The sequence below is a fragment of the Filicampus tigris genome, chromosome 6 (assembly GCF_054856515.1).
Source record: "Filicampus tigris isolate MCC_2025a chromosome 6, RoL_Ftig_1.0, whole genome shotgun sequence".
In the NCBI taxonomy this organism is placed as follows: Eukaryota; Metazoa; Chordata; class Actinopteri; order Syngnathiformes; family Syngnathidae; genus Filicampus; species Filicampus tigris.
In genome coordinates, this window is record NC_141222.1 from 25,531,059 (window position 1) to 25,551,434 (window position 20,376).

The 20,376-nt window shown below is 41.6% G+C and overlaps 1 protein-coding gene across 13 annotated transcripts in view; it reads right to left on the reverse strand.

Annotated features, from left to right (window-relative positions):
• sorbs2a (sorbin and SH3 domain containing 2a) overlaps positions 1-20,376 on the reverse strand; it is a 52,194-nt gene that overhangs the window by 13,355 nt on the left and 18,463 nt on the right. For 4 of the 13 annotated variants that reach the window (XM_086034462.1, XM_086034463.1, XM_086034466.1 and 1 more), the window contains 15 exons: positions 17,639-17,694; positions 16,885-16,974; positions 14,957-14,983; positions 14,748-14,866; positions 14,037-14,612; positions 12,207-12,560; positions 10,912-11,038; positions 9,423-9,598; positions 7,675-7,741; positions 6,734-6,784; positions 6,432-6,657; positions 6,250-6,364; positions 3,972-4,043; positions 2,034-2,090; positions 1,264-1,313 (listed from right to left, as the gene is read on the reverse strand). In XM_086034462.1, coding sequence (XP_085890588.1) covers positions 1,264-1,313; positions 2,034-2,090; positions 3,972-4,043; positions 6,250-6,364; positions 6,432-6,657; positions 6,734-6,784; positions 7,675-7,741; positions 9,423-9,598; positions 10,912-11,038; positions 12,207-12,560; positions 14,037-14,612; positions 14,748-14,866; positions 14,957-14,983; positions 16,885-16,974; positions 17,639-17,648 — 2,117 coding nt within the window. In that variant the 5' untranslated portion in view covers positions 17,649-17,694. Of the gene's footprint in view, positions 1-1,263; positions 1,314-2,033; positions 2,091-3,971; positions 4,044-6,249; positions 6,365-6,431; positions 6,658-6,733; positions 6,785-7,674; positions 7,742-9,422; positions 9,599-10,911; positions 11,039-12,206; positions 12,561-14,036; positions 14,613-14,747; positions 14,867-14,956; positions 14,984-16,884; positions 16,985-17,638; positions 17,695-20,376 lie in introns of those variants that run through there. The other 9 variants (XM_086034469.1, XM_086034470.1, XM_086034471.1 and 6 more) reach the window with 7 other exon arrangements.

The window sequence follows — 20,376 nt, forward strand, 5'->3', positions numbered from 1 at the left end:
CTAATCTTCGCAATTTAGCCTCAACCATCTGTCTTAGATACTTTCTTCTCACTTGGGCAAATTCTCTAGAAGAAGCATTTGGGCATTTTTTTCTGTCTACTCATTATAGAAAAACGTACCAGTGTCTGTGTTCCGATAATTGGATATAAGGGCAGAATTTTTATACAACTGTTTTGTGCAAATCGTTGGCTTTGGGCCAAAAACCTCCTATGTCCAAATTTGGGGAATTTCATATTGCCACTATCCTAAAATAATGGCAAGTAATTGTCTCTGTATTTTTTCAGAAAACATGAAAAACTAAATCAAATACTGATTATATTTATTAATAATTTAATTTTCGGTGTAGAACACAATGATGTGTTTAACTAAGGAAGTAGCCGATTGTAGCAGATGTGGACAGCACCCAGAGATGGTTAAGGCAAAAAAAAACAACAAAAAAAACATTTTTGTCAAAAGTTTACTAAGGCCATGGTTTTAAGAGGATGACGATATTTTCCCACAAATCAATACTATTGGTAAGTCCCCATGTGTGTGCTATTTTTACAAATTATTGACCAACTTAAAGTGTTGAAAATGGCTTCTGTCTTAAATTGAAATGTTCAACAGCATTTTTTGGTTCCCTATAAAATGATGTTGATACAAGGATTTTGCCAGATGCCAACATATATTAATTTCTTCATACTTTCCCACTAAACTGCTTCTATGCTTTTGCAAAACAAACAAAAAAGGCAGACTTCCTGTGTCTTTTTAGGTATGAGTGTAGCGTAAGAGGCTCAGTGGTCAGAATTTTTATGAAAGTTTGTACATATTAATGTTTTCTTTTCACAGTACTGCACTGACTTCTTGGCATTGGCTTTTTGTGCGCATTTTAAAAAAATGTGAGCTTTCTATTGAGAACGACTCAACCTATTCATCACATCCTATTTTTGCACAATGGGGAGTGTGTCAGTTAATAATTAGGGCGAAGGAAAAGGGAGAAGGACAAGGGAAAAGTGGAGCGAGGAGGACGGGTAAGAATAAGAGGTGATGGGCAGACTCCATTATGTTTATTGGTTCAAATAGCAAGGAAGATGAAAAACTCGTTGGCTTGAGTTACGCGAGCACATTAAGGATGATATTAACACCGAAATGTCAGCCAATGGGAGCAATACCAAGCACAAGAGCACAGCGCTCAGACCATGGAGCAGTGATGTTGACAAGACTGGGGGAGGGGCAAGATAGAGGGGGGCGGGGAGACTAAAATAAAAGAAACAAGGGGGTTACCTCGCGGGTCTTTCGGGGGGCTTGTCAGCAGGAGTGACCAGCAGGGTTGCCTGGAAGACAGAAGAAGAAAATAGAGAAAGGCGAAAAATGAGCCGGGCTGAAGAGGGGGGAACAAAAGGTGGAGCGACTCCCGATTGCACCGTAGCCTGCACGCGCCTCTGGATGTGTCACACTAAAAAGGTCCCCCCCCCCAGACCCCCCTTGGCGTAACGGAGACGATGGTTCCCACGTGGTGCACTTTAGCAAAAACAAATGCACTGCTTGCGCTCTGTAGGGCTGCTCTGTAGAATGATGGTGAATGAGCAAAGGAGCTAAACTCAGGGTGGTGGGGGGGAGCGGGGGTCAGATGTTGCCTCATAAACATGGACTGGCCAACTGGAATGGACCTAAATCAGGAAGTATCATTAAACACTGGAACAAACTATAAACAAAGGCAATTTGTGAGGTTTCCCCAGTGTTTTTTTTTTTTTTACACTAATACGGTATATGTATAGTATAAACGTAACACACATAACTATAATGTTAAATTGCTGCATACAACATTTGTGACCATTACTGCTCTTCACATCGATCTGTGTATCCAGAGTTTCGATTTATTCATGCACGCACTAATTTATTCACATAGATGCAATCAATCCCCTCTTTGGGTTAATTAGTACATTGATGACTAATGTTGCTGCTCTTCACATTCACTTCTGTAGTTTTCCGTTCAGACGAGCCCGTTCACATTACATTAGTGCAACACTACATTAGTCACACACACCATTTACCTCGATGCGCTGGCGAGCCGAGATGTCTGGATTATAATCCAGACGTTTTTTAGGAGGCTTGAGCGGCAGGGATGAGCGAGGGAGGCAGGAGGAGAAGGAGGAGGAGGAGGAGGAAGGTGAAGATGAGGTGAAGGAGGAGAAGCAGTGGTGGCATCATGGGGAGCGGAAGAAAAGAAGGAAAAAAAAACGTGGATAAGAGTGGACACCAATTAGAGAGTATTTATGCATTAATTAATCTCAGAACCACAAATGCACATCCACACCTACTAGTCAATTCCTTAGTACAAGCAAGCAACCCAATGACAGCCAATATCGAAGATGTATGAAAAATGATGCTTTTCCAAAATTCTCATTTTTGATTGGAAATTAAAAGTTATCTCATGTCGCCAAATTGCTAGAATATGGCTTTCAGTCTTGTAGCAAAACACGATAGAAAGATATTTGATGTAGTACTGTTCACGAACATTTTTTGGTACAACTTTTCATTTGAATTACTACTTTTGAATTTGTTTTTGTTTTAATTTTTTCAATGTTGAATGCTTTGGTGAACGATTTGTGCACAAACAATGTCTATTACATTATAACCAAGGAAAATGATTGTGGTATAATACCATTTCAATTCATTGTTATTAAATTAGACATCTAAATGTATGTAAAAATGTTCATTATTTCAATTTAAAGCATTTTTAAAAATATACTGTATATATTAGTGTAATGCACTTTCCATTCAATGAACTTTTTGTTGCATTGAATGACACCTTTTCATTCTTCTCTGATTGGCTGGAAGGAATCACATGGTTCACCTGCCTTATGACGATTGTACATGGGGTACATTTAAAGTGATCAAGGGATCCTTGTCTTACAAATTGGAATTATTACCTCTGTACAAGGAGCTCTTGTATTGGATGTAACTAATGAAGTGACCAGCCAGTGCAAATAAACGCACACGCACACACACAAACGTGTTCATGCAGTGTGAGTGATGTCAGCAAAAGAAAAAAGGCTTGCGTTAAAAACAATGCAATGTAATAAGACTGTGTCTAAATGGTACTGCAGCTTTCCTCCAGCAGAGGGCACTAAAACCACGAAGCTTGTACAGAGAGTGGCCTTCCAATAGAAACTAACATGAGGCAAACGAATAGAAGTACATGCACACAATTGCTTATCATTGATTCTCTGCGCTTCTGTGAGCTCCATTTTGTATTGTACCTTTCACACGGAACAGCGATACAAGGGGAAAAGTGCCAGCGTTTAGGTAATGAGAAAGGGGGTACTGAATCTGGAATGGATTCTTTGTATTTCCGTTATTTGTTACATTCATATTTGTTATTCCACAAATCTGTTCTGGCTTTCCGCTATTCCCTTTCACACTGTCACCCGCCTCTGATACCTATTACAGATTCTGTGGTGGTACATTTCACAAAGAATGACAGCTGGAGGATAGCCATCTTTGAGGAAATGCGAAAGGGACTACTGCCTCTGGTACAACTAATGCTCATTGTCTCAAGTTCTACTGTATATTTTTTCTACCTAACAGTCCTGTAATTTGTGTCATAGAGTAACTGCTTTTGTGGTGGGTGGTAATAATTACACAGAATCATGTACTAAATAAAAATTACAGGTTTGAGTCTCAATACCTGCTAGTCAACAGACTTAAAAAAAATAAATAAATAAAGGGAAAAAAAACCAGAAAATTAAATCCAGAATAGACTGCTAGAAAGTTGGTGGGGTATAAGACGATTCACAGCATTCAAAAACTACTACATCATGCCAACACAGCTAGCCCCACCCGGTTTACTAGTGCACACACACAGACACAAACATACTGTATATAGATAGTAACAAAACCACAAGGGTTGTGTGGAGAAAAAGTGAGTGCAGAGGCCTAGAAGGCGAGAGAGGTCTCACGAAGAGCTAGGCGGCCTATAGCTAACTTACCGGGCGGCCAAACTCCAACTCGGAAAAGAACTTATACCAAGGCTCGTTCTCTAAATCTATGTCATCATAGGTCTGGAAAAAAATGTGACAGTGGGAAGAGAGACAAGAAAGAAGAAGGAAGTATAGAGTGAAGTCAAAAAAACATTGGAGTGTATGGTTACGGTGGAACATGTGAGGGAGGTGGACGTGGACCATGGGTCAAGATTTGGAGGGCAAAAGAAATAAAAACCTATTTGAAGCGTGTTTGAGTACAGTAAATACGGTGGAACTTGGAACTCAAACAGTTTGGTGGTGATGATCAAAGGACACTAAATTGAAATTCTGTGGACATCTGAATATGAACGGTTCAATGATCAGAAGACTTCAACCTAAAATTGCGTAAACGTGGGAACGCAAAAAGTTTGAAAGTATTTGGCATTAGACCTAAAAGTCCAAGGACATCAGAACTTGAACAATACGGTAGTCAAAATACCAAAAACTCAAGTCGACAAGAATCCTAAAAACGTGTTTCTAAGGGAGTGTTAATACAGTCGACTCTTGGAAGTAGAACAGAAGATCGAAAATGAATTACTGGACCTAGGGATATCTGGTGGTACGGTAGTCAAAAGACTTGTAATTGGACTTTGAAAAGACTCTGTATTCGACCAAAACTTCCGTGGACATAGGAGAATCGGGTGGTGTGTTCTAGATGGTCAAAAGACTTGGAATTCGACCTGAAATTTCATGGGCCTAGGAACTCTGAACAGTTCTGGGTCTTGGAAAAGTTTATCACAATATCAGTAATTCAAATCGTTTGATATTGAAATATATATACATATATATATATATGTTTTTTAACCTAGTCAAAATAAGAAAAAGTATTACAAAGTTAAATATAAACTACAATAAAACACAACCATCTAACGGAAAAATACCACTCAAAATACCTGGTAGTAAAACTAAATTTCAAGGAATAGACAGATCTTTTTTTTTTTTTTTTTTATGTACATTGTAATGCAGTGTCATGTGCAATGTGGTTTACGTCCATGCTCCTGGCTGAAGAAGCAGTGTAAAAGTTTATTTGCGGTATGTGCGCGCATTTCTTCTTCGTTGGTTCAGCTGCTTCTTCTTTGTGTCCGGAAACTCAGCAGATAAGCACTCAGCAACTCGGCTGCGGCAAATACACGCTTTTGTGTTTTAAATTTCCTCTTACCTGCGTGTAATTGTGGCTCAAATCTAACGGCAAACTGTAGCCTATACCTACATCACGCAGAATGCCAGGGTCAGGGTTTTCTTCCGATTTTTTTCCTGTATTGAACAGTTCATTGAAGGCATTTTATATTGATAATGTTCACGTGTTTATCGCGATATATATTGATACCGCCCTAATTCGACCTACAACTCCTATGACCTTGGAATTCGAATAGTTAGTAATCAAAATCTTTGGGACAAGTTTATTATAAAAGGACTCCTGGAAATGGTTAAAAAGACTACTCATTATTGACACGCCTAACAAATTTCATGTTCAAATAAAAGTGGCTGCAAGGGGTTGAGTTTTCAAATCTCATCATACTGTAGCTTTTTATCAGTTTAGTATGGACCTTTGAGGCCTTATTAATGGGAAAGTTGTTCCCCACAATTGGACATCTATTGTTCCTTTTTTTAATTGTTCTAATCCTATTCCTGCACGGATGCCAGGGCGTGTTTTTCATTGCCTCCATCTCGCTTAACTGCGGTTTTGGGGGAACGATGAGTCAGCTTGAAAAGCACAGAGGCTTGGTGGTGGCTGCTGACAGCACTGTGCAATCAACACACACAAAGGCAACACAATGATGAGTGTGATCGGAAAAAAAAAAAACGATGTTTACTCAGCATTATAATTAAGAGGCCCAGCATGGCCATTCATTAAGAGTAGTACACACGGCGCTCGCAAAAGGGCAGTGTTTATTTCTGTCTATCAGGGTGACTCGCAAGTTATGCACTCGCAACTTTAAGAACCAGCATCAACCAACAGGGGGCGCAAGTAATTCAAGACTAACTTCTTTGTTGCCCCCCCCAAAATTTCTTTAATTGTTGACTGATTGATCCAACTCTTCAATGTATTGTTTAAACGACAAACAGTGGCAGTCTTTCCTGCTATCTAAAATGACTGAGAATGAAAAATACAAAAATATAGTCACAAACAACTACAATCAATTGTGAACAGAGTCGTCCCACTTAGGAAATTGTCTGCACAGAATTTTATGGAGTTTTTTTTAATCAAAAATATATTTATTAAACAGAAATGAAGAATACTTACAGGTCTTTCATGCTCTAAAATGGAGGACTTCCCTGGCTCATACTCGAAAATACTCCTTGGCTCGGCGCGGTACTTTCGTGTGTCTACTTTCCTGTCGGGAGGACCCCATTCATTCCTACAGAGAAGAACCATTAGGCCCCCCCGAAACTCTGAATTCATGTAAGATGTGAATTTTCTCTCACATATCTGGCGTGTCTCTATCACGGTCACTGTCTCGAGCTCTCAACTGCAGCAGGGAGGGCGCGGGTGGCGGCGGCGGAGGAGGCACGGGTGACGGCGAAGGCGAGGGATCCCGGGCAACGAGGCGCTGCCCGCCGTTGTCCGACAGGCTCTTGGCGAGTGGCTTGTACGTGTGCGTGCGTGGGGCTGGGTGGGACAAGGTGGCGCTGGGTGCCACACTGTAGTCATCTGTTTAAGATGCAGAACATTATTTTGGACTAAATGGCTTATTGAGACGATTACTTGATCATAATGCCTTGCTCACCACTGTTGATGATAGCATATGTAGCACTGTAGGTGTCCGAATAGTCGTCATCTGAAACATAAAGTGCATGTTAGACCACGTCTTAATCGATACAAATAGAAACGATCATTAGTGCCAGTTTTTGGCAGGAGTATTATGTGCGGCCACACAGGGCAACACTGCTGGAGGGTAGTAATGCGTCCCAAAATAATGTTGTTATTTGTTCCCCAAAAAGAACAAATTATTGAAGCTGTAAAAAAAAATCTTGATTTTTACAATCTCAAAATTTGGCAGATGCCCCTCGTAGACTTTACTTCACTTTTTCCACTGCAAGTAAGAATATCCTCCCATAACCCTGCCCCCCACCTCCAAAAACAAAAAAAAACCTGAAAAGAATCTTCACTTTATTTGTCCAATGCTTTGGTCTGGCCGTGACATTCCCCCTATTGGCTTTTGCTATATTTAGTATTGTATGCCATCCAACATCTACGCCTCCCCCTAACCACACACACTTCTGTTGCCTTGATCAGCCAGCTGTGGAGCTTTAAACTTCTCCCACGTTTCCACTTTTCCAGATAAAACGTATAAAAACGAGACTTTGACTTGTTGCTTTTGAGGTCAACGGCACCCCACCGAGGCATTTTGCTTGTCACCGTTCATCAGGATGAACACATTCACACGCACAATTACGCAATAGTTGTATTGGTATTTCTAGCCCGAGCAGTCAAGAACAAACAAGCCCTATGCTGGACATTCGCGGTCAGACCCTCTAAATTGGAGCGCTTTTCCCAGGATGGATTGTGTCTTATTGGCAAGTCTTCACCACCAGCCTAATGAGTTCTGGCTCTGGGCGCGAGGGTGGAGGAGTTCTTTGGTAGTGGGGGGAGGCGTCATTAACGAGAGAATTCATCACACAATGAATGGGAGCTTCTTAGGGTCATGGTACAGTCAAGTTAACCTGCCTGCTTTGTGGACCTTGTGGATCTGTTTGAACATGGTTTTGTACCAGTCCTTGGGCCGATCCACTGTCTATGTGGAGAGAGAAAAAAATATGTTAGCATAGCAACTGGTAACAGTATCTGACTACATGGCTAGATTTAAAAAATCAGTAATCGGTAGAGTATTTCATTAGAGGGCAAGATGTCAAACACTTTCAGTGTGTCCTGTATTGAAGTTGCTGTCTGCTGTCATATCAAAGTGTTTCCGTATCTGATTAAGGATATGATGTAAATTCTAGATTGTAAGTATCAATCTGTCTATGGTAGCGTTGCACAGTTCTATATAAACGTTATGGGATGAATGCCAACATACATGTTAATACACAATGTTAACTATAAGATTTTTATAAATTCTTGTGCAATAAAATCTGTCTAAAGGGCATGGTGTAAAATACTTATCAATCAAGTTACTTATGCGCATTTCTCTATTACAGTTGCAATCTGGATCAATCTACTTTGCACAGCAACCGTTAGCAATTTACAAATGATAAATAACGCAGAGCACTTCAGTGCAATTCTGTATTAAAAGGTGCTTTTTGGATAAATGATAGCACAGCAGTTGTTAGCATCTGATCTGTGTAATTAAAACCAAAATACAGAGCAAGATGTAAAATCCTGACTGATCTGCCTGAGCACTTCCTGGTTAAGACGTTTCAGACCCGTTTATCCAATGTACTCTCATTTAGATTTAATCTGGTTTATATTGACTGGTTGTACTGTACATCAATGGCAAGAAACACATGTACATTGAGCTGCCTTGTGTATGAAAAGTGCTATATAAATAAAACTGCCTTGCCGTGCCATGTAAAGTTCTTTGTTTGCACCACAAATGACCATCTGCTGCTCTGCCATATACATTAGCAAGGCGGACATTTTACAGAAAGTGTGGTATGAGCGTCTTTCTCCGCACGCTAGACATCTACGAAGCCACTCACACTTAATGTTGCCTTTATTCACTGGCACTAAAAACTGTGTTTGGCCTGGCTTCAGTATAAAACAAAAAAGGAGGCTCCACAGAGAGGGAGAGTGTTGGCCTGAGCATGTAAGCGCCGAGACTGGGGGCCAATTACCACTTCACTCTCCACGGTTACCAAATAGAGAGGCCACAAAAATGCTTGTCTGCTCACAATAGGACGCGTCGGCTTTTAAGCAGGACTCCTCGCGTTTCTTTTCATCATTTTCTCAGATTGTTATTCCTCCAACTCTTGCCCATTAACAAGGCGCCTCAAGAAGCCATAACTGGACGGAGTGCTAATACGCGCTAATCCTCTACAGAAGTTGTCACAATTGGCTACCTACTGTCAAAATAACGTCATTTCCCATTATGACCATACAGTTGTGCCTTGAAGTTAAGAGTGACTCGACTTTTAGAGTTTTTCGAGATACAAGACATTGCTCTGACGATTTTTGGTTTTGAGCAAATGAAAAATTAAGACACGAGCTCTGTATGGCGACAGTGAAATCAACTCCACCGACTTCACAACATGCAGCAGGTTGGCAAGACAGTGAACAATTCTTCAAAAAAGAGCTGTTTAATGCCACTCCCAGCTAGAGTTTAGTGTCAAACCAAACATAAAACAAAGATAATTAAAGTGATGATTTGGTTTTTAACTTTTGGTTGGCCTATTTTCCAGAAATGGTATCAATTTTGAGGTGTTGGACCGAGTCAATCATTTTGATTGATACAGATCTAAATTGTGTCATATGCTCACCGTGCGGATGGCAATGGGAATGCCCGACTCGTCCACGGGTCCGATGCCTTCGTAGTGGGGGGCTTTAATGACGGACACCTTGGTTTCCTCCTCGGAGAAGCGGGCAATGGGCACGGTGCTGCTGAAGATGGCGTTGCCCGACACCGCAGACTCTCTGGTGAACGCCTCGCTGCCTTCTAAAACAGAGAATATAGAGAGCACGTTGCTCAGTGGATTTTTTTGCTTTGTGTTGTGAGCAAAAATTTGACAAGACGATTGAGCTTCAGAGTCTCCGCCACTAGATGGCGGCAGCAAACTTCACAACATCTGGCCACCATCAGTTCACCTGGTTTCTTCGCAGGCAATGTAAGTGTAGGTATGTGTTATCAACTCACATTTTTTTTTTTTTTTTTGCACAAAATATTTTTCCAAATTTCATTTTTCTAACCACAGGTCCTAAGTAAGTTAGTGCCAATAAAAAATGGGTGTTGTCCATTCAAGCTTGGAATTATTCAAAAACATTGCACAGTGAGATGTGCATATAGTCGACTAAGCGAAGCAGAACGAGTGTAATCCTTAAGTATATTCTCAAGAACGAGGCGGAAATAGTCGATAATAATTTATAATCTGTGGCTCTCCATCTGTGAAAACGATTAAGGAAACTGCTTAATTTCTATATTTTATTTATTTTTATGTTGTTACTGTATGCTTTTATACCGTATGATAATGTAAAGTAGAAGTTGAATGACTAAACATTTTTTGTAGTCAACTACAATGTGTTCAAAATTGAGTCGATGTCTATTAGTCAAAGACGTCATTAATATTTTCAATAGAATACAGTGGTTCACAACCTTTTTTTTCCCACCATGGACCGGTTTCACATTAAGACATGTTTTGACGAGATGGCAGATTGTAGTGAATGTTTGCATTATCACAATTCTGTTGGCCATGTATTATTGGTCATAAAATTTTGCCAATGTGGATGGCTTTTCGCTTCGCGCCGATGCCCTCATTCCTCGGCCACCAGAATAGCCAAAGCTAGCGAGGCTAATGGCTTTTTTCATCTACCGTCTGCTTATTTTCATACTTGGGGACACACGTGAAGACTGTCGCCTTGTGAGCGTGACATTTCGCTGCTCCGCAGAGCGTTGCAGTCTGGTGAGAAAAGCAGGCGGGCGACTCAAAAGTCATCTGTAAATTGGCAGATTAGAAGATGCCACCTTATATTCTAATAAAAATAATGATAATGAAAAAACAGTAACACGTAATTAGCAAGTTCAAGCAGTAAACGACGTGAAATAGAAAAGTAAATTTGTCTACTAATCAGTTCAAATCCTACTGTGAACAGTGCTATTTTTCTTCTTACAAAAAAATTGTGGGAATGGGGAAAATTTCATTTGAGATACGACATTCATGGTCACAGAACAAATTAAACCCGTAAGTCAAGGTACCATTTGTATAAGAAAATACTGAAAATGATTATTTATCCTTCCAATTCGAAGCATCTCACCTGAGCTCTGGCTCTGCCTCACGAGTCCGGTGCGGAGCGAGGTGGGCGGCGGCGGGTAAGATGGCGGCGAAAGTGGCCTCGCGGTGTGCCCCGACCCCCCGTTCATGGCATGAGAGAGCACCTGGCCCTGTGAGGAGATGTACCACCACAAAGAAAAGATAATCATCAAAAGTGTTCATTTTGTGACTTCTGTGTGTTCTAAAACGGAGGGATGGCTGATTCTGGGAGGACGGTCAGAAAATTAAACAGTAATAGTCAACAGACAGACAATTCTCCCATTAGTTTGGTTATAATGTCAAGCACGCGCACAGTGAACATGATGGAAGGCTACCCTGAAGGAAGCCCTTCCATCCAATGTGAGACAGCGACAAATAATTTCACATTAAAATGCTATTTATAGTTATTCCATTAGTCACTGATGACAATGTTGCTACATGAGAAGAAAAACTACAGTACATTTCTTGGTGATGAGCAAGAATAGGCACTAAAAGCTTACATTTCTGTGTAAAGCATGTCAGATGTACTATATTTCCTCAAAATAGTGGCCAGGGAGTGTCTTTAATCAAAGTCTATAATTCTGTACGCCATTCAGTTGGATTGATAATATTGCTGAGCAATTAATCAAATTCAAATCGCAGGTACTACAATGCCATTTTCAAATCGCAAAAGCAGCAATTTACAAAATAATTAAATACTCTGCTTGATATCAGTCGGTAGGCTTAAAATAATTGCATATGAAATCCTGATGGCAGTACTGAGGGGAAAAACACTGCAATAACAATAGTAGATATGATACGTAACACCATGGTGATGCATATTTAGCTTACGTATAAACTTGAATGATCCTGAATAAAATTGTGGATGTTGATAGCCAGGTGTGGTAGCAACTTGAGTAGGTGGACATCGCACTTTATTGGGGAATGGCGTCTATTACAGCAGAGGCCACTATTTAGGAATATACGGTACGTGCCTATTAGATAGTAAAAGAAGAGGTCTGCACATGCGACTTAGACATCATTTACCTTTCTTGGTTTATGGATTTGTGTAGAAACTCACAATAGAAAGGCATGCGTTAGAATTGGAGCGTTACAGAGAAAAGAACACAGAGCAGAGCTTTGAGTGCAGAGGAGTTGCAATGACAGGGTGGTGGGCTGAAGTCTGGAATCAAGCAGGTAGTTTAGAACAGACAATTAGCGGCAGATAAAAGCAACACATGGCGGCGCGGCTATCCGAGTGAGTTGGCGGAGCGTTGTTTTGGGGTAAATGCGGCGGTGACTTGCTGGGATAATAATTACGTTAGTGACAGTGGCTGTTGCGGCGGCTGTTAGCGCGTCGTCGGGGCCAGCAGCAGCAGCAGCAGTGGCAGTGAACACCGAGACGTGGCTGAGGGTGGGCGACGGCGTGGGCGAGGCGCCGGGCGAGTCCAGGCTACAGATCTGCAGCTCGTCCAGCAGACCGGCCGTGGAGGAGGAGTAGTGGCTGAGAGCCGAGACCGTCACGGGGGAGGCGGGGGGCGACGCGGTGACGGTAGCGACATACGGGCTGGGTGACAGCCCCTTGGACATTAGGCCCGACAGGTAGTCGAGAGATTCGGAGCTGTGGCTGAGAAAGGGGGAGTGACGTGCTGTGGAGTCAAGGGAGAGGGGGCCCTGGTGATGGGGGGGAGGAAGGAAGAGAGCTTAGTTGCCTTGCTCATTAGAAGCCCTGTCACAAAGCATGAGCGGAAGTAACAGTGAGGCCTCCTGAGGCCGTAGCGGGTCTTCATTGATTAATGCTGTGGATGGAAAAGGCTTTGTTAGTCCAAGTGCAAATAGATTACATGGACCCAAGGATTGGGACATATCTAATAATGTGACTCATGGCCAGTCTTGCTATGTCAGACTCGCTCTGGTACTCAACTGGAAAGGGTACTGGACTGGTGCGTAGCTTTACAATACACAGTATTTTAATAGAGCTGGTCGCTGTGGCTCTACTGAAACCAGAGATGTATTTAATCTCAGAGCGCACAGCCAACATTGACGGCACACCCACTACAGCTCTGTCACTCAACAGAGAAGACGGAAAAACCTCACTATCGATATACAGCGCTAGAGCAGCACCTGAAAGTCTGTAGTTCTGGTGCAATCCTTACTTGGGTCTGAAAAGTCAGTAAATTGAGCAACAAAGTCATGGAAACACTGGCAGCAGAACTAATAGAATATGCAATTTGGTTGGTAGCGTCACGTGGTGCGCCGTGCCATCTAGAAGCAGAGATGAAGCGGGCAGCTGAAAACAGACACGTATGTCTGTTTAACCTGGTTTCCATGTGATTTGCATGACTGGAAAATTGGTTAATAATTTTCCTGGTTGGCAGGACGCGTGGGAACCCTGTTAATGTGTGTCAGTTAGTCACAGAAATATGTTACTTCCATGTTGGGGAATTGAAAATTGAAAGCAAGTGGCTCAGAGTGATCGCAAGGTCACATTTTCTGCATGGCTGTAAGGATTTAGGTGAGTAGTTTCATTCGGTCGATGCTACTTTTGCATTGCATAATGAACCAAACTATACCACATTGGTGGGAGTGTGGCTTTCGTAGACTCCAGTGTAATTTGTGATTGCAGTCTACATGTAGTGTTTTGTGGCGTGACTTCTGTTTAAATTTAGGCTTCCTGCCTTAGCTAGCCATGAGTGGCTAGCTTTTTAAGCCCTGTTAATACAGTCGCCAGGCAGTCTTGCAGTTCAATCGATATAGCAAGTGATTATTCTCTCGCTATGTTAACCATTTGCATTCCAACCCAATGTGCAATGTCCATATAATGTACTTTACACCGATTTTCACACATGTATGCAATACAGAACAGTGGGTCAAACGAGCTGCTCACACACGAAAAGAACCAGAGTTAGTTGACTCGCTTGTATGGCAACACCAAGTTGAAAAACCAAAGAGCAATACACAAGCGTTAACACAGACATCACACAAAGTTATCCCCGTATGGCCTTTGGCCTTTTCACACAGAACCCAGCAAAGGCAGGATATTGTCTACTAAGCAAGTTGGTGTGTGTGTGTTGCTCTTTTTTCCACCTTGATGCCACCAAGGTGATGTCGTTGTAGTCAAATTTAAATTGTGCTGTCTGTTTCTTGTACCAGCAGCTCAGCAGGAGAAGGTCTGGGCGGAACCTCCGGAGGAGACTTCAAGTCTTGAGGTGGAGCTAAACCTGCTGGTGGTTGAGTCAGGATCGTCGTCGGTTTGTTGGAAGGCTCCGGATGTTTCTGGCTTTCCAGGAACAATTTGACGGAGAGCGAGGAGGTCCTTGTGGAGGGCTGAGGAGGTGTGCTCGGGTGGTGTGCGGGAGGAGGGGGCGAGTGGCTATCTGCGGTCTCAACGTTAAGGTGTTCAGGCGGGTCTGGGATGGTGACGGGGGTCAGTGTCAGACAGGATACCTTACGATCCTGGACTTGATTGTTAGCTGAAGCGTCATTTGGGACATTGGACACAAGTTGGAGTGAGTTTGCGCTGCTTTTCATGTGCGAGGACGTGCTGCTAAAAGTGTAGGACTCTTTTAAAGACGCTTCCTCTTTGTGGGAGAGCATTAGTTTAGTTCCAGGACTCAGGTTGTCAGCTAAAACAGTAAGTGAGCTGTAGGCTGATGGGTTAGCGCTAGCCGGCGTGAAATGGAAACTATCTCTTCGTGAAGGGGGTGAGGGTACGTGATTGTCATCCTTACGGACCAAATCGAAGTACAAAAAATAAATCAGTATGATTATAGTCACATCGCATGAACACATTCTTTGACAGAAAAAAAAAACACAAGCCTTGAAGCCAAAATGTGTCAATATCTAGTCAAGACGTTTTACCTGTGATTTTCTGTCCTGCAGGTTGGGCCTGACGCTGCGAAAGCCTTTGGCAGCCAGGGACGAGCTGATTGTGTCGCCGTTCTTAAGGCCATCAGTTGCACTGCAAGACCGCCATGAGCCTGAAGGTTGGGTTGGTGTCATTAGCGGAAGTAGGCAAAACACAAGATAAGAGTGACCAAGGAACATACACTGAAAAAATAAACACTTACTGAAGTCTGATGAGTGAGGCTCACTCCCTGGGGAACAGAGAGACAAGAGGTCAAGAAAATCAAAGTTTCTATCTGGAAGAATCGCAGAACTCATCCTCCAATGGTAACAGCATTAGCCTAATGTCCACCAAGTACATTATCAGACATCGGCCTTTGTAATCAGCAACTGATCTACCAATTAAACAAAAAAAACTCCTTCATGATTGACATTACATCAAACATTTAATGATTTCTTAAGTTATGTCTCAAAGAACCAACCATCGATCAGTTTTCAATCGCGCTTGTCCTTATTAGAGTCGCAGGTAAGTACAGTACAGCTAGGTCCCTTTTCAAACACATTTTACCCAAAGGAAACAATGGAAGGTAATGCAATAATTCATTCCAGGCCATCTTGAAACCTTGAGATATGAGTGTCTCGACTTATGAGTTCATCCATCTCCCAAAAAAAATGACATATGAGTGCTGTATGATGACTCAAATCACTTCCCAACAAGTGGCAGTTTGGCAGATAGAGAGGAAGAGACAATTATTGCCACTCTCATCTGAAGATTACTGTCAAACTAAACATAAAACAAAGAGAAATATACAGTACATTGCTCATTTAAAGCAACCACATAGCCTCAGCTATATTAATGCTAATACAATACAATGAGGTATGAGCGTGGCCAAGGAACAAATCAACATGTATTCCAAGGGACCACTGTATTAACTTCAAATACAATGTTTAAAGTAACATTTTTTTGTGGAATTCCAGGGGGGGGGGGGGGGGTTCAATTTAAGGGGGTGTTACACTTTAGATGTCCCACAGTATTGAGAACAATGAGTCCAGATTCCAACATTGCACCACAACAAATCCAACACAGCTTAAGTGACCCTGAACAAAGTGTGCTGAAACAGCTTTTGTTGCAACATGGGCCTTTTTTCATGACTAAATCCCTATTGTTGATTGCGGCTTGTTGTATTACTGCAGGTGCATGGACCCTAATAACCTTTTCATGAATCATTCATCAATATGCATGTCCTGTATACTGTACCTACTATAAATATAATTATGTCCCTCAAGTAGTGGCCTCTTTGGCAAATTAAAGCATGGAGTGTTAAAGATGATACATTTTGGGGAACCATCGTCTTTAACAAAGATGAGCATTTCAGTCATGAGATGTGGTCCCTCCACAATGTTGTATGCATCCATGTTTCTATCCCCGGTATCTAGACTACTTGAGTTCCGGTATTCTTTTCAGAACAATCCTTATGAAGATCCTGTTTCACTCTAATATACCGCAAGATATATTAACATTATTATTATTGTTAATAATCATAATAAACATATCCAGTCACTATTTTCAGAATGCACAATAATACATCTCTGTTGTTGCTCATTTTAGTTTGAACTTGCGTGTTCTCCCCGTGTTTGCCGAGTACTCCAGCCACCTCCCAAATCCTAAAAACATCCACATCACGTTCACTGAAGACCTAAACAGTAAATTTTTTTGCCCACCAAAAGTCAGCTGGGAAATGCTCCAGCTTACATGTGGCTCTATTAAAAAAAACAGATGGATGTTTTAGGAGAAAAGATGAGAGGGACATTCCTACTAATAAACAGCACCTCTGAATCAAGACATGCAATATAAACACTGAGATTGGAGGAAAAACAGTAAGAAGGATTGTCTGAATAGGAGGAAACCACAAGGGACTCAAAGACAACATGACATATGCAAGCTGTCGTGACTTTAACGACCAGTATGACATGTTTTAAAGCTAAAAACAACACCCAAAGGTTGACAAGATGAAGCAAGAGGGAACAAAATAACATTGCAAAAATAGAAGAAATCATAACATTCCACGTGCAGCAAAATTAGGACATGAAAACTGGCTTGTCTCATGGTAGGAGCCTTGTACTTTAATTTAGATTGTGCAAGTATTAGTACCTGAGGCCAGATTGGGTGAGCTCTGGACCCTCTTCATGGGCGAGAGCGTGAGCGACACGGCCACACTTTTGCGAGCACATCCGCCGCTATCTGAGAACATCACATGCGGGGCAAACGCACAACACATGCATGCACAACACATACAACAGACAAAGCACATGCAATTGCCAATTGAGCTCAAAATAAAAGCAACACAAAAAAAGGAATATTTAAGCTTATTTTCAAACATTCGTTAGGTATGCAAAATAAGGTCGTGCCACATCTGTCAGGGTGTTTGCAGGGGGTGCATGGCCTAAAAAGTTTAGGAAAGGCTGTTGGTTGAACAATCAATGCAGGTATGCGCTAAACAGTTGTTTGGATGTTTTTTTAAGTGGTGATGGGGGTGGTCTTGGAGGGGACTGTGGTGCCGTGGATATGGTGCGCCAACTCTGTTGGGCTGTTGTCGGTGTAAACCATCTGAACCTTGGCAAACTGTGCACGCGTAGATTTTAAAGATGTAGCGCTCATCTCCAGCTGGCACAGTAGTATAGAAGTCAGCTCGGGACGACTGCCAAGTGCAGCTTCGGAAAAGTATTCATGGAGGAATACGTCACACTCAGGCAGGGAGCAACAGGTTCTCAGTGAAATATCATTGATTGAACTCAACATGGAACGATGCCAGAGCAGCAAATTACAATTGCAAACTAACGACTTTAAAAGAAGGTTCAAATAACACAAGTGTAAGACATTATTCTGGTTCAAATGAATGGCATACCTGTATTCATATTGAAGAGCACTTCTTCGAGATTCCGAGCAGACTGACACACCTTCCTGCAAAAACAACAAGAAAATGCACCCTTTTAATTACTTCAAAACAGATCTCAAGTAGTGTTTGAGTGGGAAATAAAGCAGAAGGGACAATGGTCAAGTTTAAGTATTGTGAAAGGAAGCAGATAAAAAATGACCCCCAAAAACAACAACAACAAACACAATTATTATTATTATTATTATATTTTTCAACTGGACAGCAATAACAACAAAACTTTAATTCTTGGTAGGGGCTTAAGGGTGTCCAAAAATCCAATATTGATATCGGTCCGATATCGGCAAAAAAACAGTAGCGGATTATATCAGTCTACATCCAAAATCTCAGATATTAACACTCATATAAAAGCAGTCCATTCCAGACTTAATGTAAAAAAAGGATTCTGAATGTACTGAAGTCAATTTGAATTGTTATTTTGCATTTCAAAGAGTATAATTTGTTGTATTTACTTTATCAGGGTTACTTCTCAGGGTGATTTAACTTATTTTGAATTTATTTCATTCAAACATTCTCATGTTTGAAGTTGAAGTTCTGTAACCCAAAAGTTTGGAAAAAATGGGTCACATTTTCTTATACCTACTGCTGATGACTATTGTTCTTTGTTTGAACAGTAGCACTTGATCAAGTCTCTTCTAACATTTCATACTAGAAAAATAAAATCATGAATCATTAATGATGATATCTTGTCGTATTGATATCGGTATGACACAATACTCTAGGCTGCAATATTGGTATTGTATCGAAAGTGAAAAAGTTGTATATCGGGAGATTCGGGACACCCGTAATTCTAAGCAATTTAGTGTCATCTATCCATCCCATTTATGATTCCCAAATCACTGTGCTGACTATCCAATTTCATTTTATTTACTACAAATAATGTATATTCATTCATCCGTCTATGTCAGCCACTTATAGTGACAGGCAGAGCAATTAAATGCTCTTCCACTAGATGGCAAAAGTTACCTGTTTATCCACCTGTTCGTATTCATACAACAGAATCGTGCAGTACTTTTCGTGACATGTTTTACGAGTGGTGTGCCATGAGAATTCTTGAATGTAAAATATGTGCCACGGCTCAATCAAGGTTAGGAAATGCTAGTTCAGTATCGAGGGTTCAAATCCAGCAGCAATTGGACAAAATCTGGAGGACCTCTGGCTGCCCAAATGCATTACACTTGATTTTAGAGATTCCATTTTTTCATATTTTGTGTTTTTTTTTTTTGTTTGACTTTTGCTGAAGCATATGGGGCAAACAGGAAGACGATACAGAACGCTATATTCACTGCCCCCATAACTCTCTACTGTTGCTATAAGAAGTGTAGCTAAAGAAGGCGCGGTCGGTATGGTGGAAATTGAAAACCCAAAAGACTCAACGGCCGGCCGCCGCATGTGTGAGTGGGATATTATGGCGGGACTTAACTTATATCACCCGTACTGTAACGTGGCAGGTCAGAGTGATGGCAGCAGGGATCACACGTGGTCTGCTATGTCGGCCTTCTTAAATGACCCTGACATATAGCACATGGCTAACATGCCGTGTCACTCAGCTTCATTGTTCACTTTTGTGGCGACAGACTAATTCCGTTGCACTAAAAGCAGGGGTGGCGAACACATTAATTATGGCAAGACATCAAACATCGCTGAAATTCATTGCAATTGTCCAACTGTCTCGTAGGTTTAAAATTTGGTCGCCATAGGACAAAATTGATTTGGACAAAGTTTACCTATCACGACTCCTAGAACGGGACAAAATGAACCTAAAATGGTCACTCCACACCAAAATGCCGGATGGGAAGCGTCTTTTCGGGCGTGGGTTGCCGAGACATTTTTGTGGGTCTGCTCATAATCATGAAGCCTGCCAAATTTTATGCTCTGAGGTGGCGGGGTGTGCTGGGGAGGGGGGCTGCTAGTAAAAGTGTAGTCGGAATCGCCGACGGACGCCCGTTTAAAATTAGAGGCGGACCAGCCTATAGTATATAATATTGTTTTACCCCCGGGAAAAGAGGCGAATGACAGACAACGGAAGGGTACCTATGCTGCAGACGGATGACGAATAACGGACGCTCAATCTCTAGTAAATTCCCAGCTCTGATAAAAAGGGTTTTTAAACGAAAATGACAGTCTTTTCAGGAATGGCTTTTTGAGACCTTTTTGTGGGTCTACTCTAATCAAACCTGACTCCTATCAAACATACATTTTAACCAGGAAAAGTTGCAAAATTTGGGCAGATTTAGAGTCTAATGACGACAACAAGGTAATCAGGTGGAACTGTGCTGTTTGCGGAACTCAATTCTGAAATTCGTCCCGTCAATGTGGTCCAAATTTGGTCACGAATCAGACAAAATATCTGACTGATGTTCATTTTGTTTTGGAAGAACCCTGCAAAGGACCAAAGTGATCTTAAAATGGATACTACAAATCAAAATTTAAATGCTCCAAAAAGGTACAGAACATCAAGTGTCGGCCACATTACAGATTGACACGTTGAGAGGTAGACTTACGTCGGGATTCATTTTGGGAAAAGGCATGTGGCCATATTTCCACATGAATGTTAAGTGCCTTCAGCTAGCAACCGAAGGGATAACATGTGCGTGCCGCACAGCTTGCTGACACATTTACAGCCTCGATTGAGACAAAAATTGAGGCTAACGTCATACAGGAGTATAAACAGCTGAGATGACCACCGT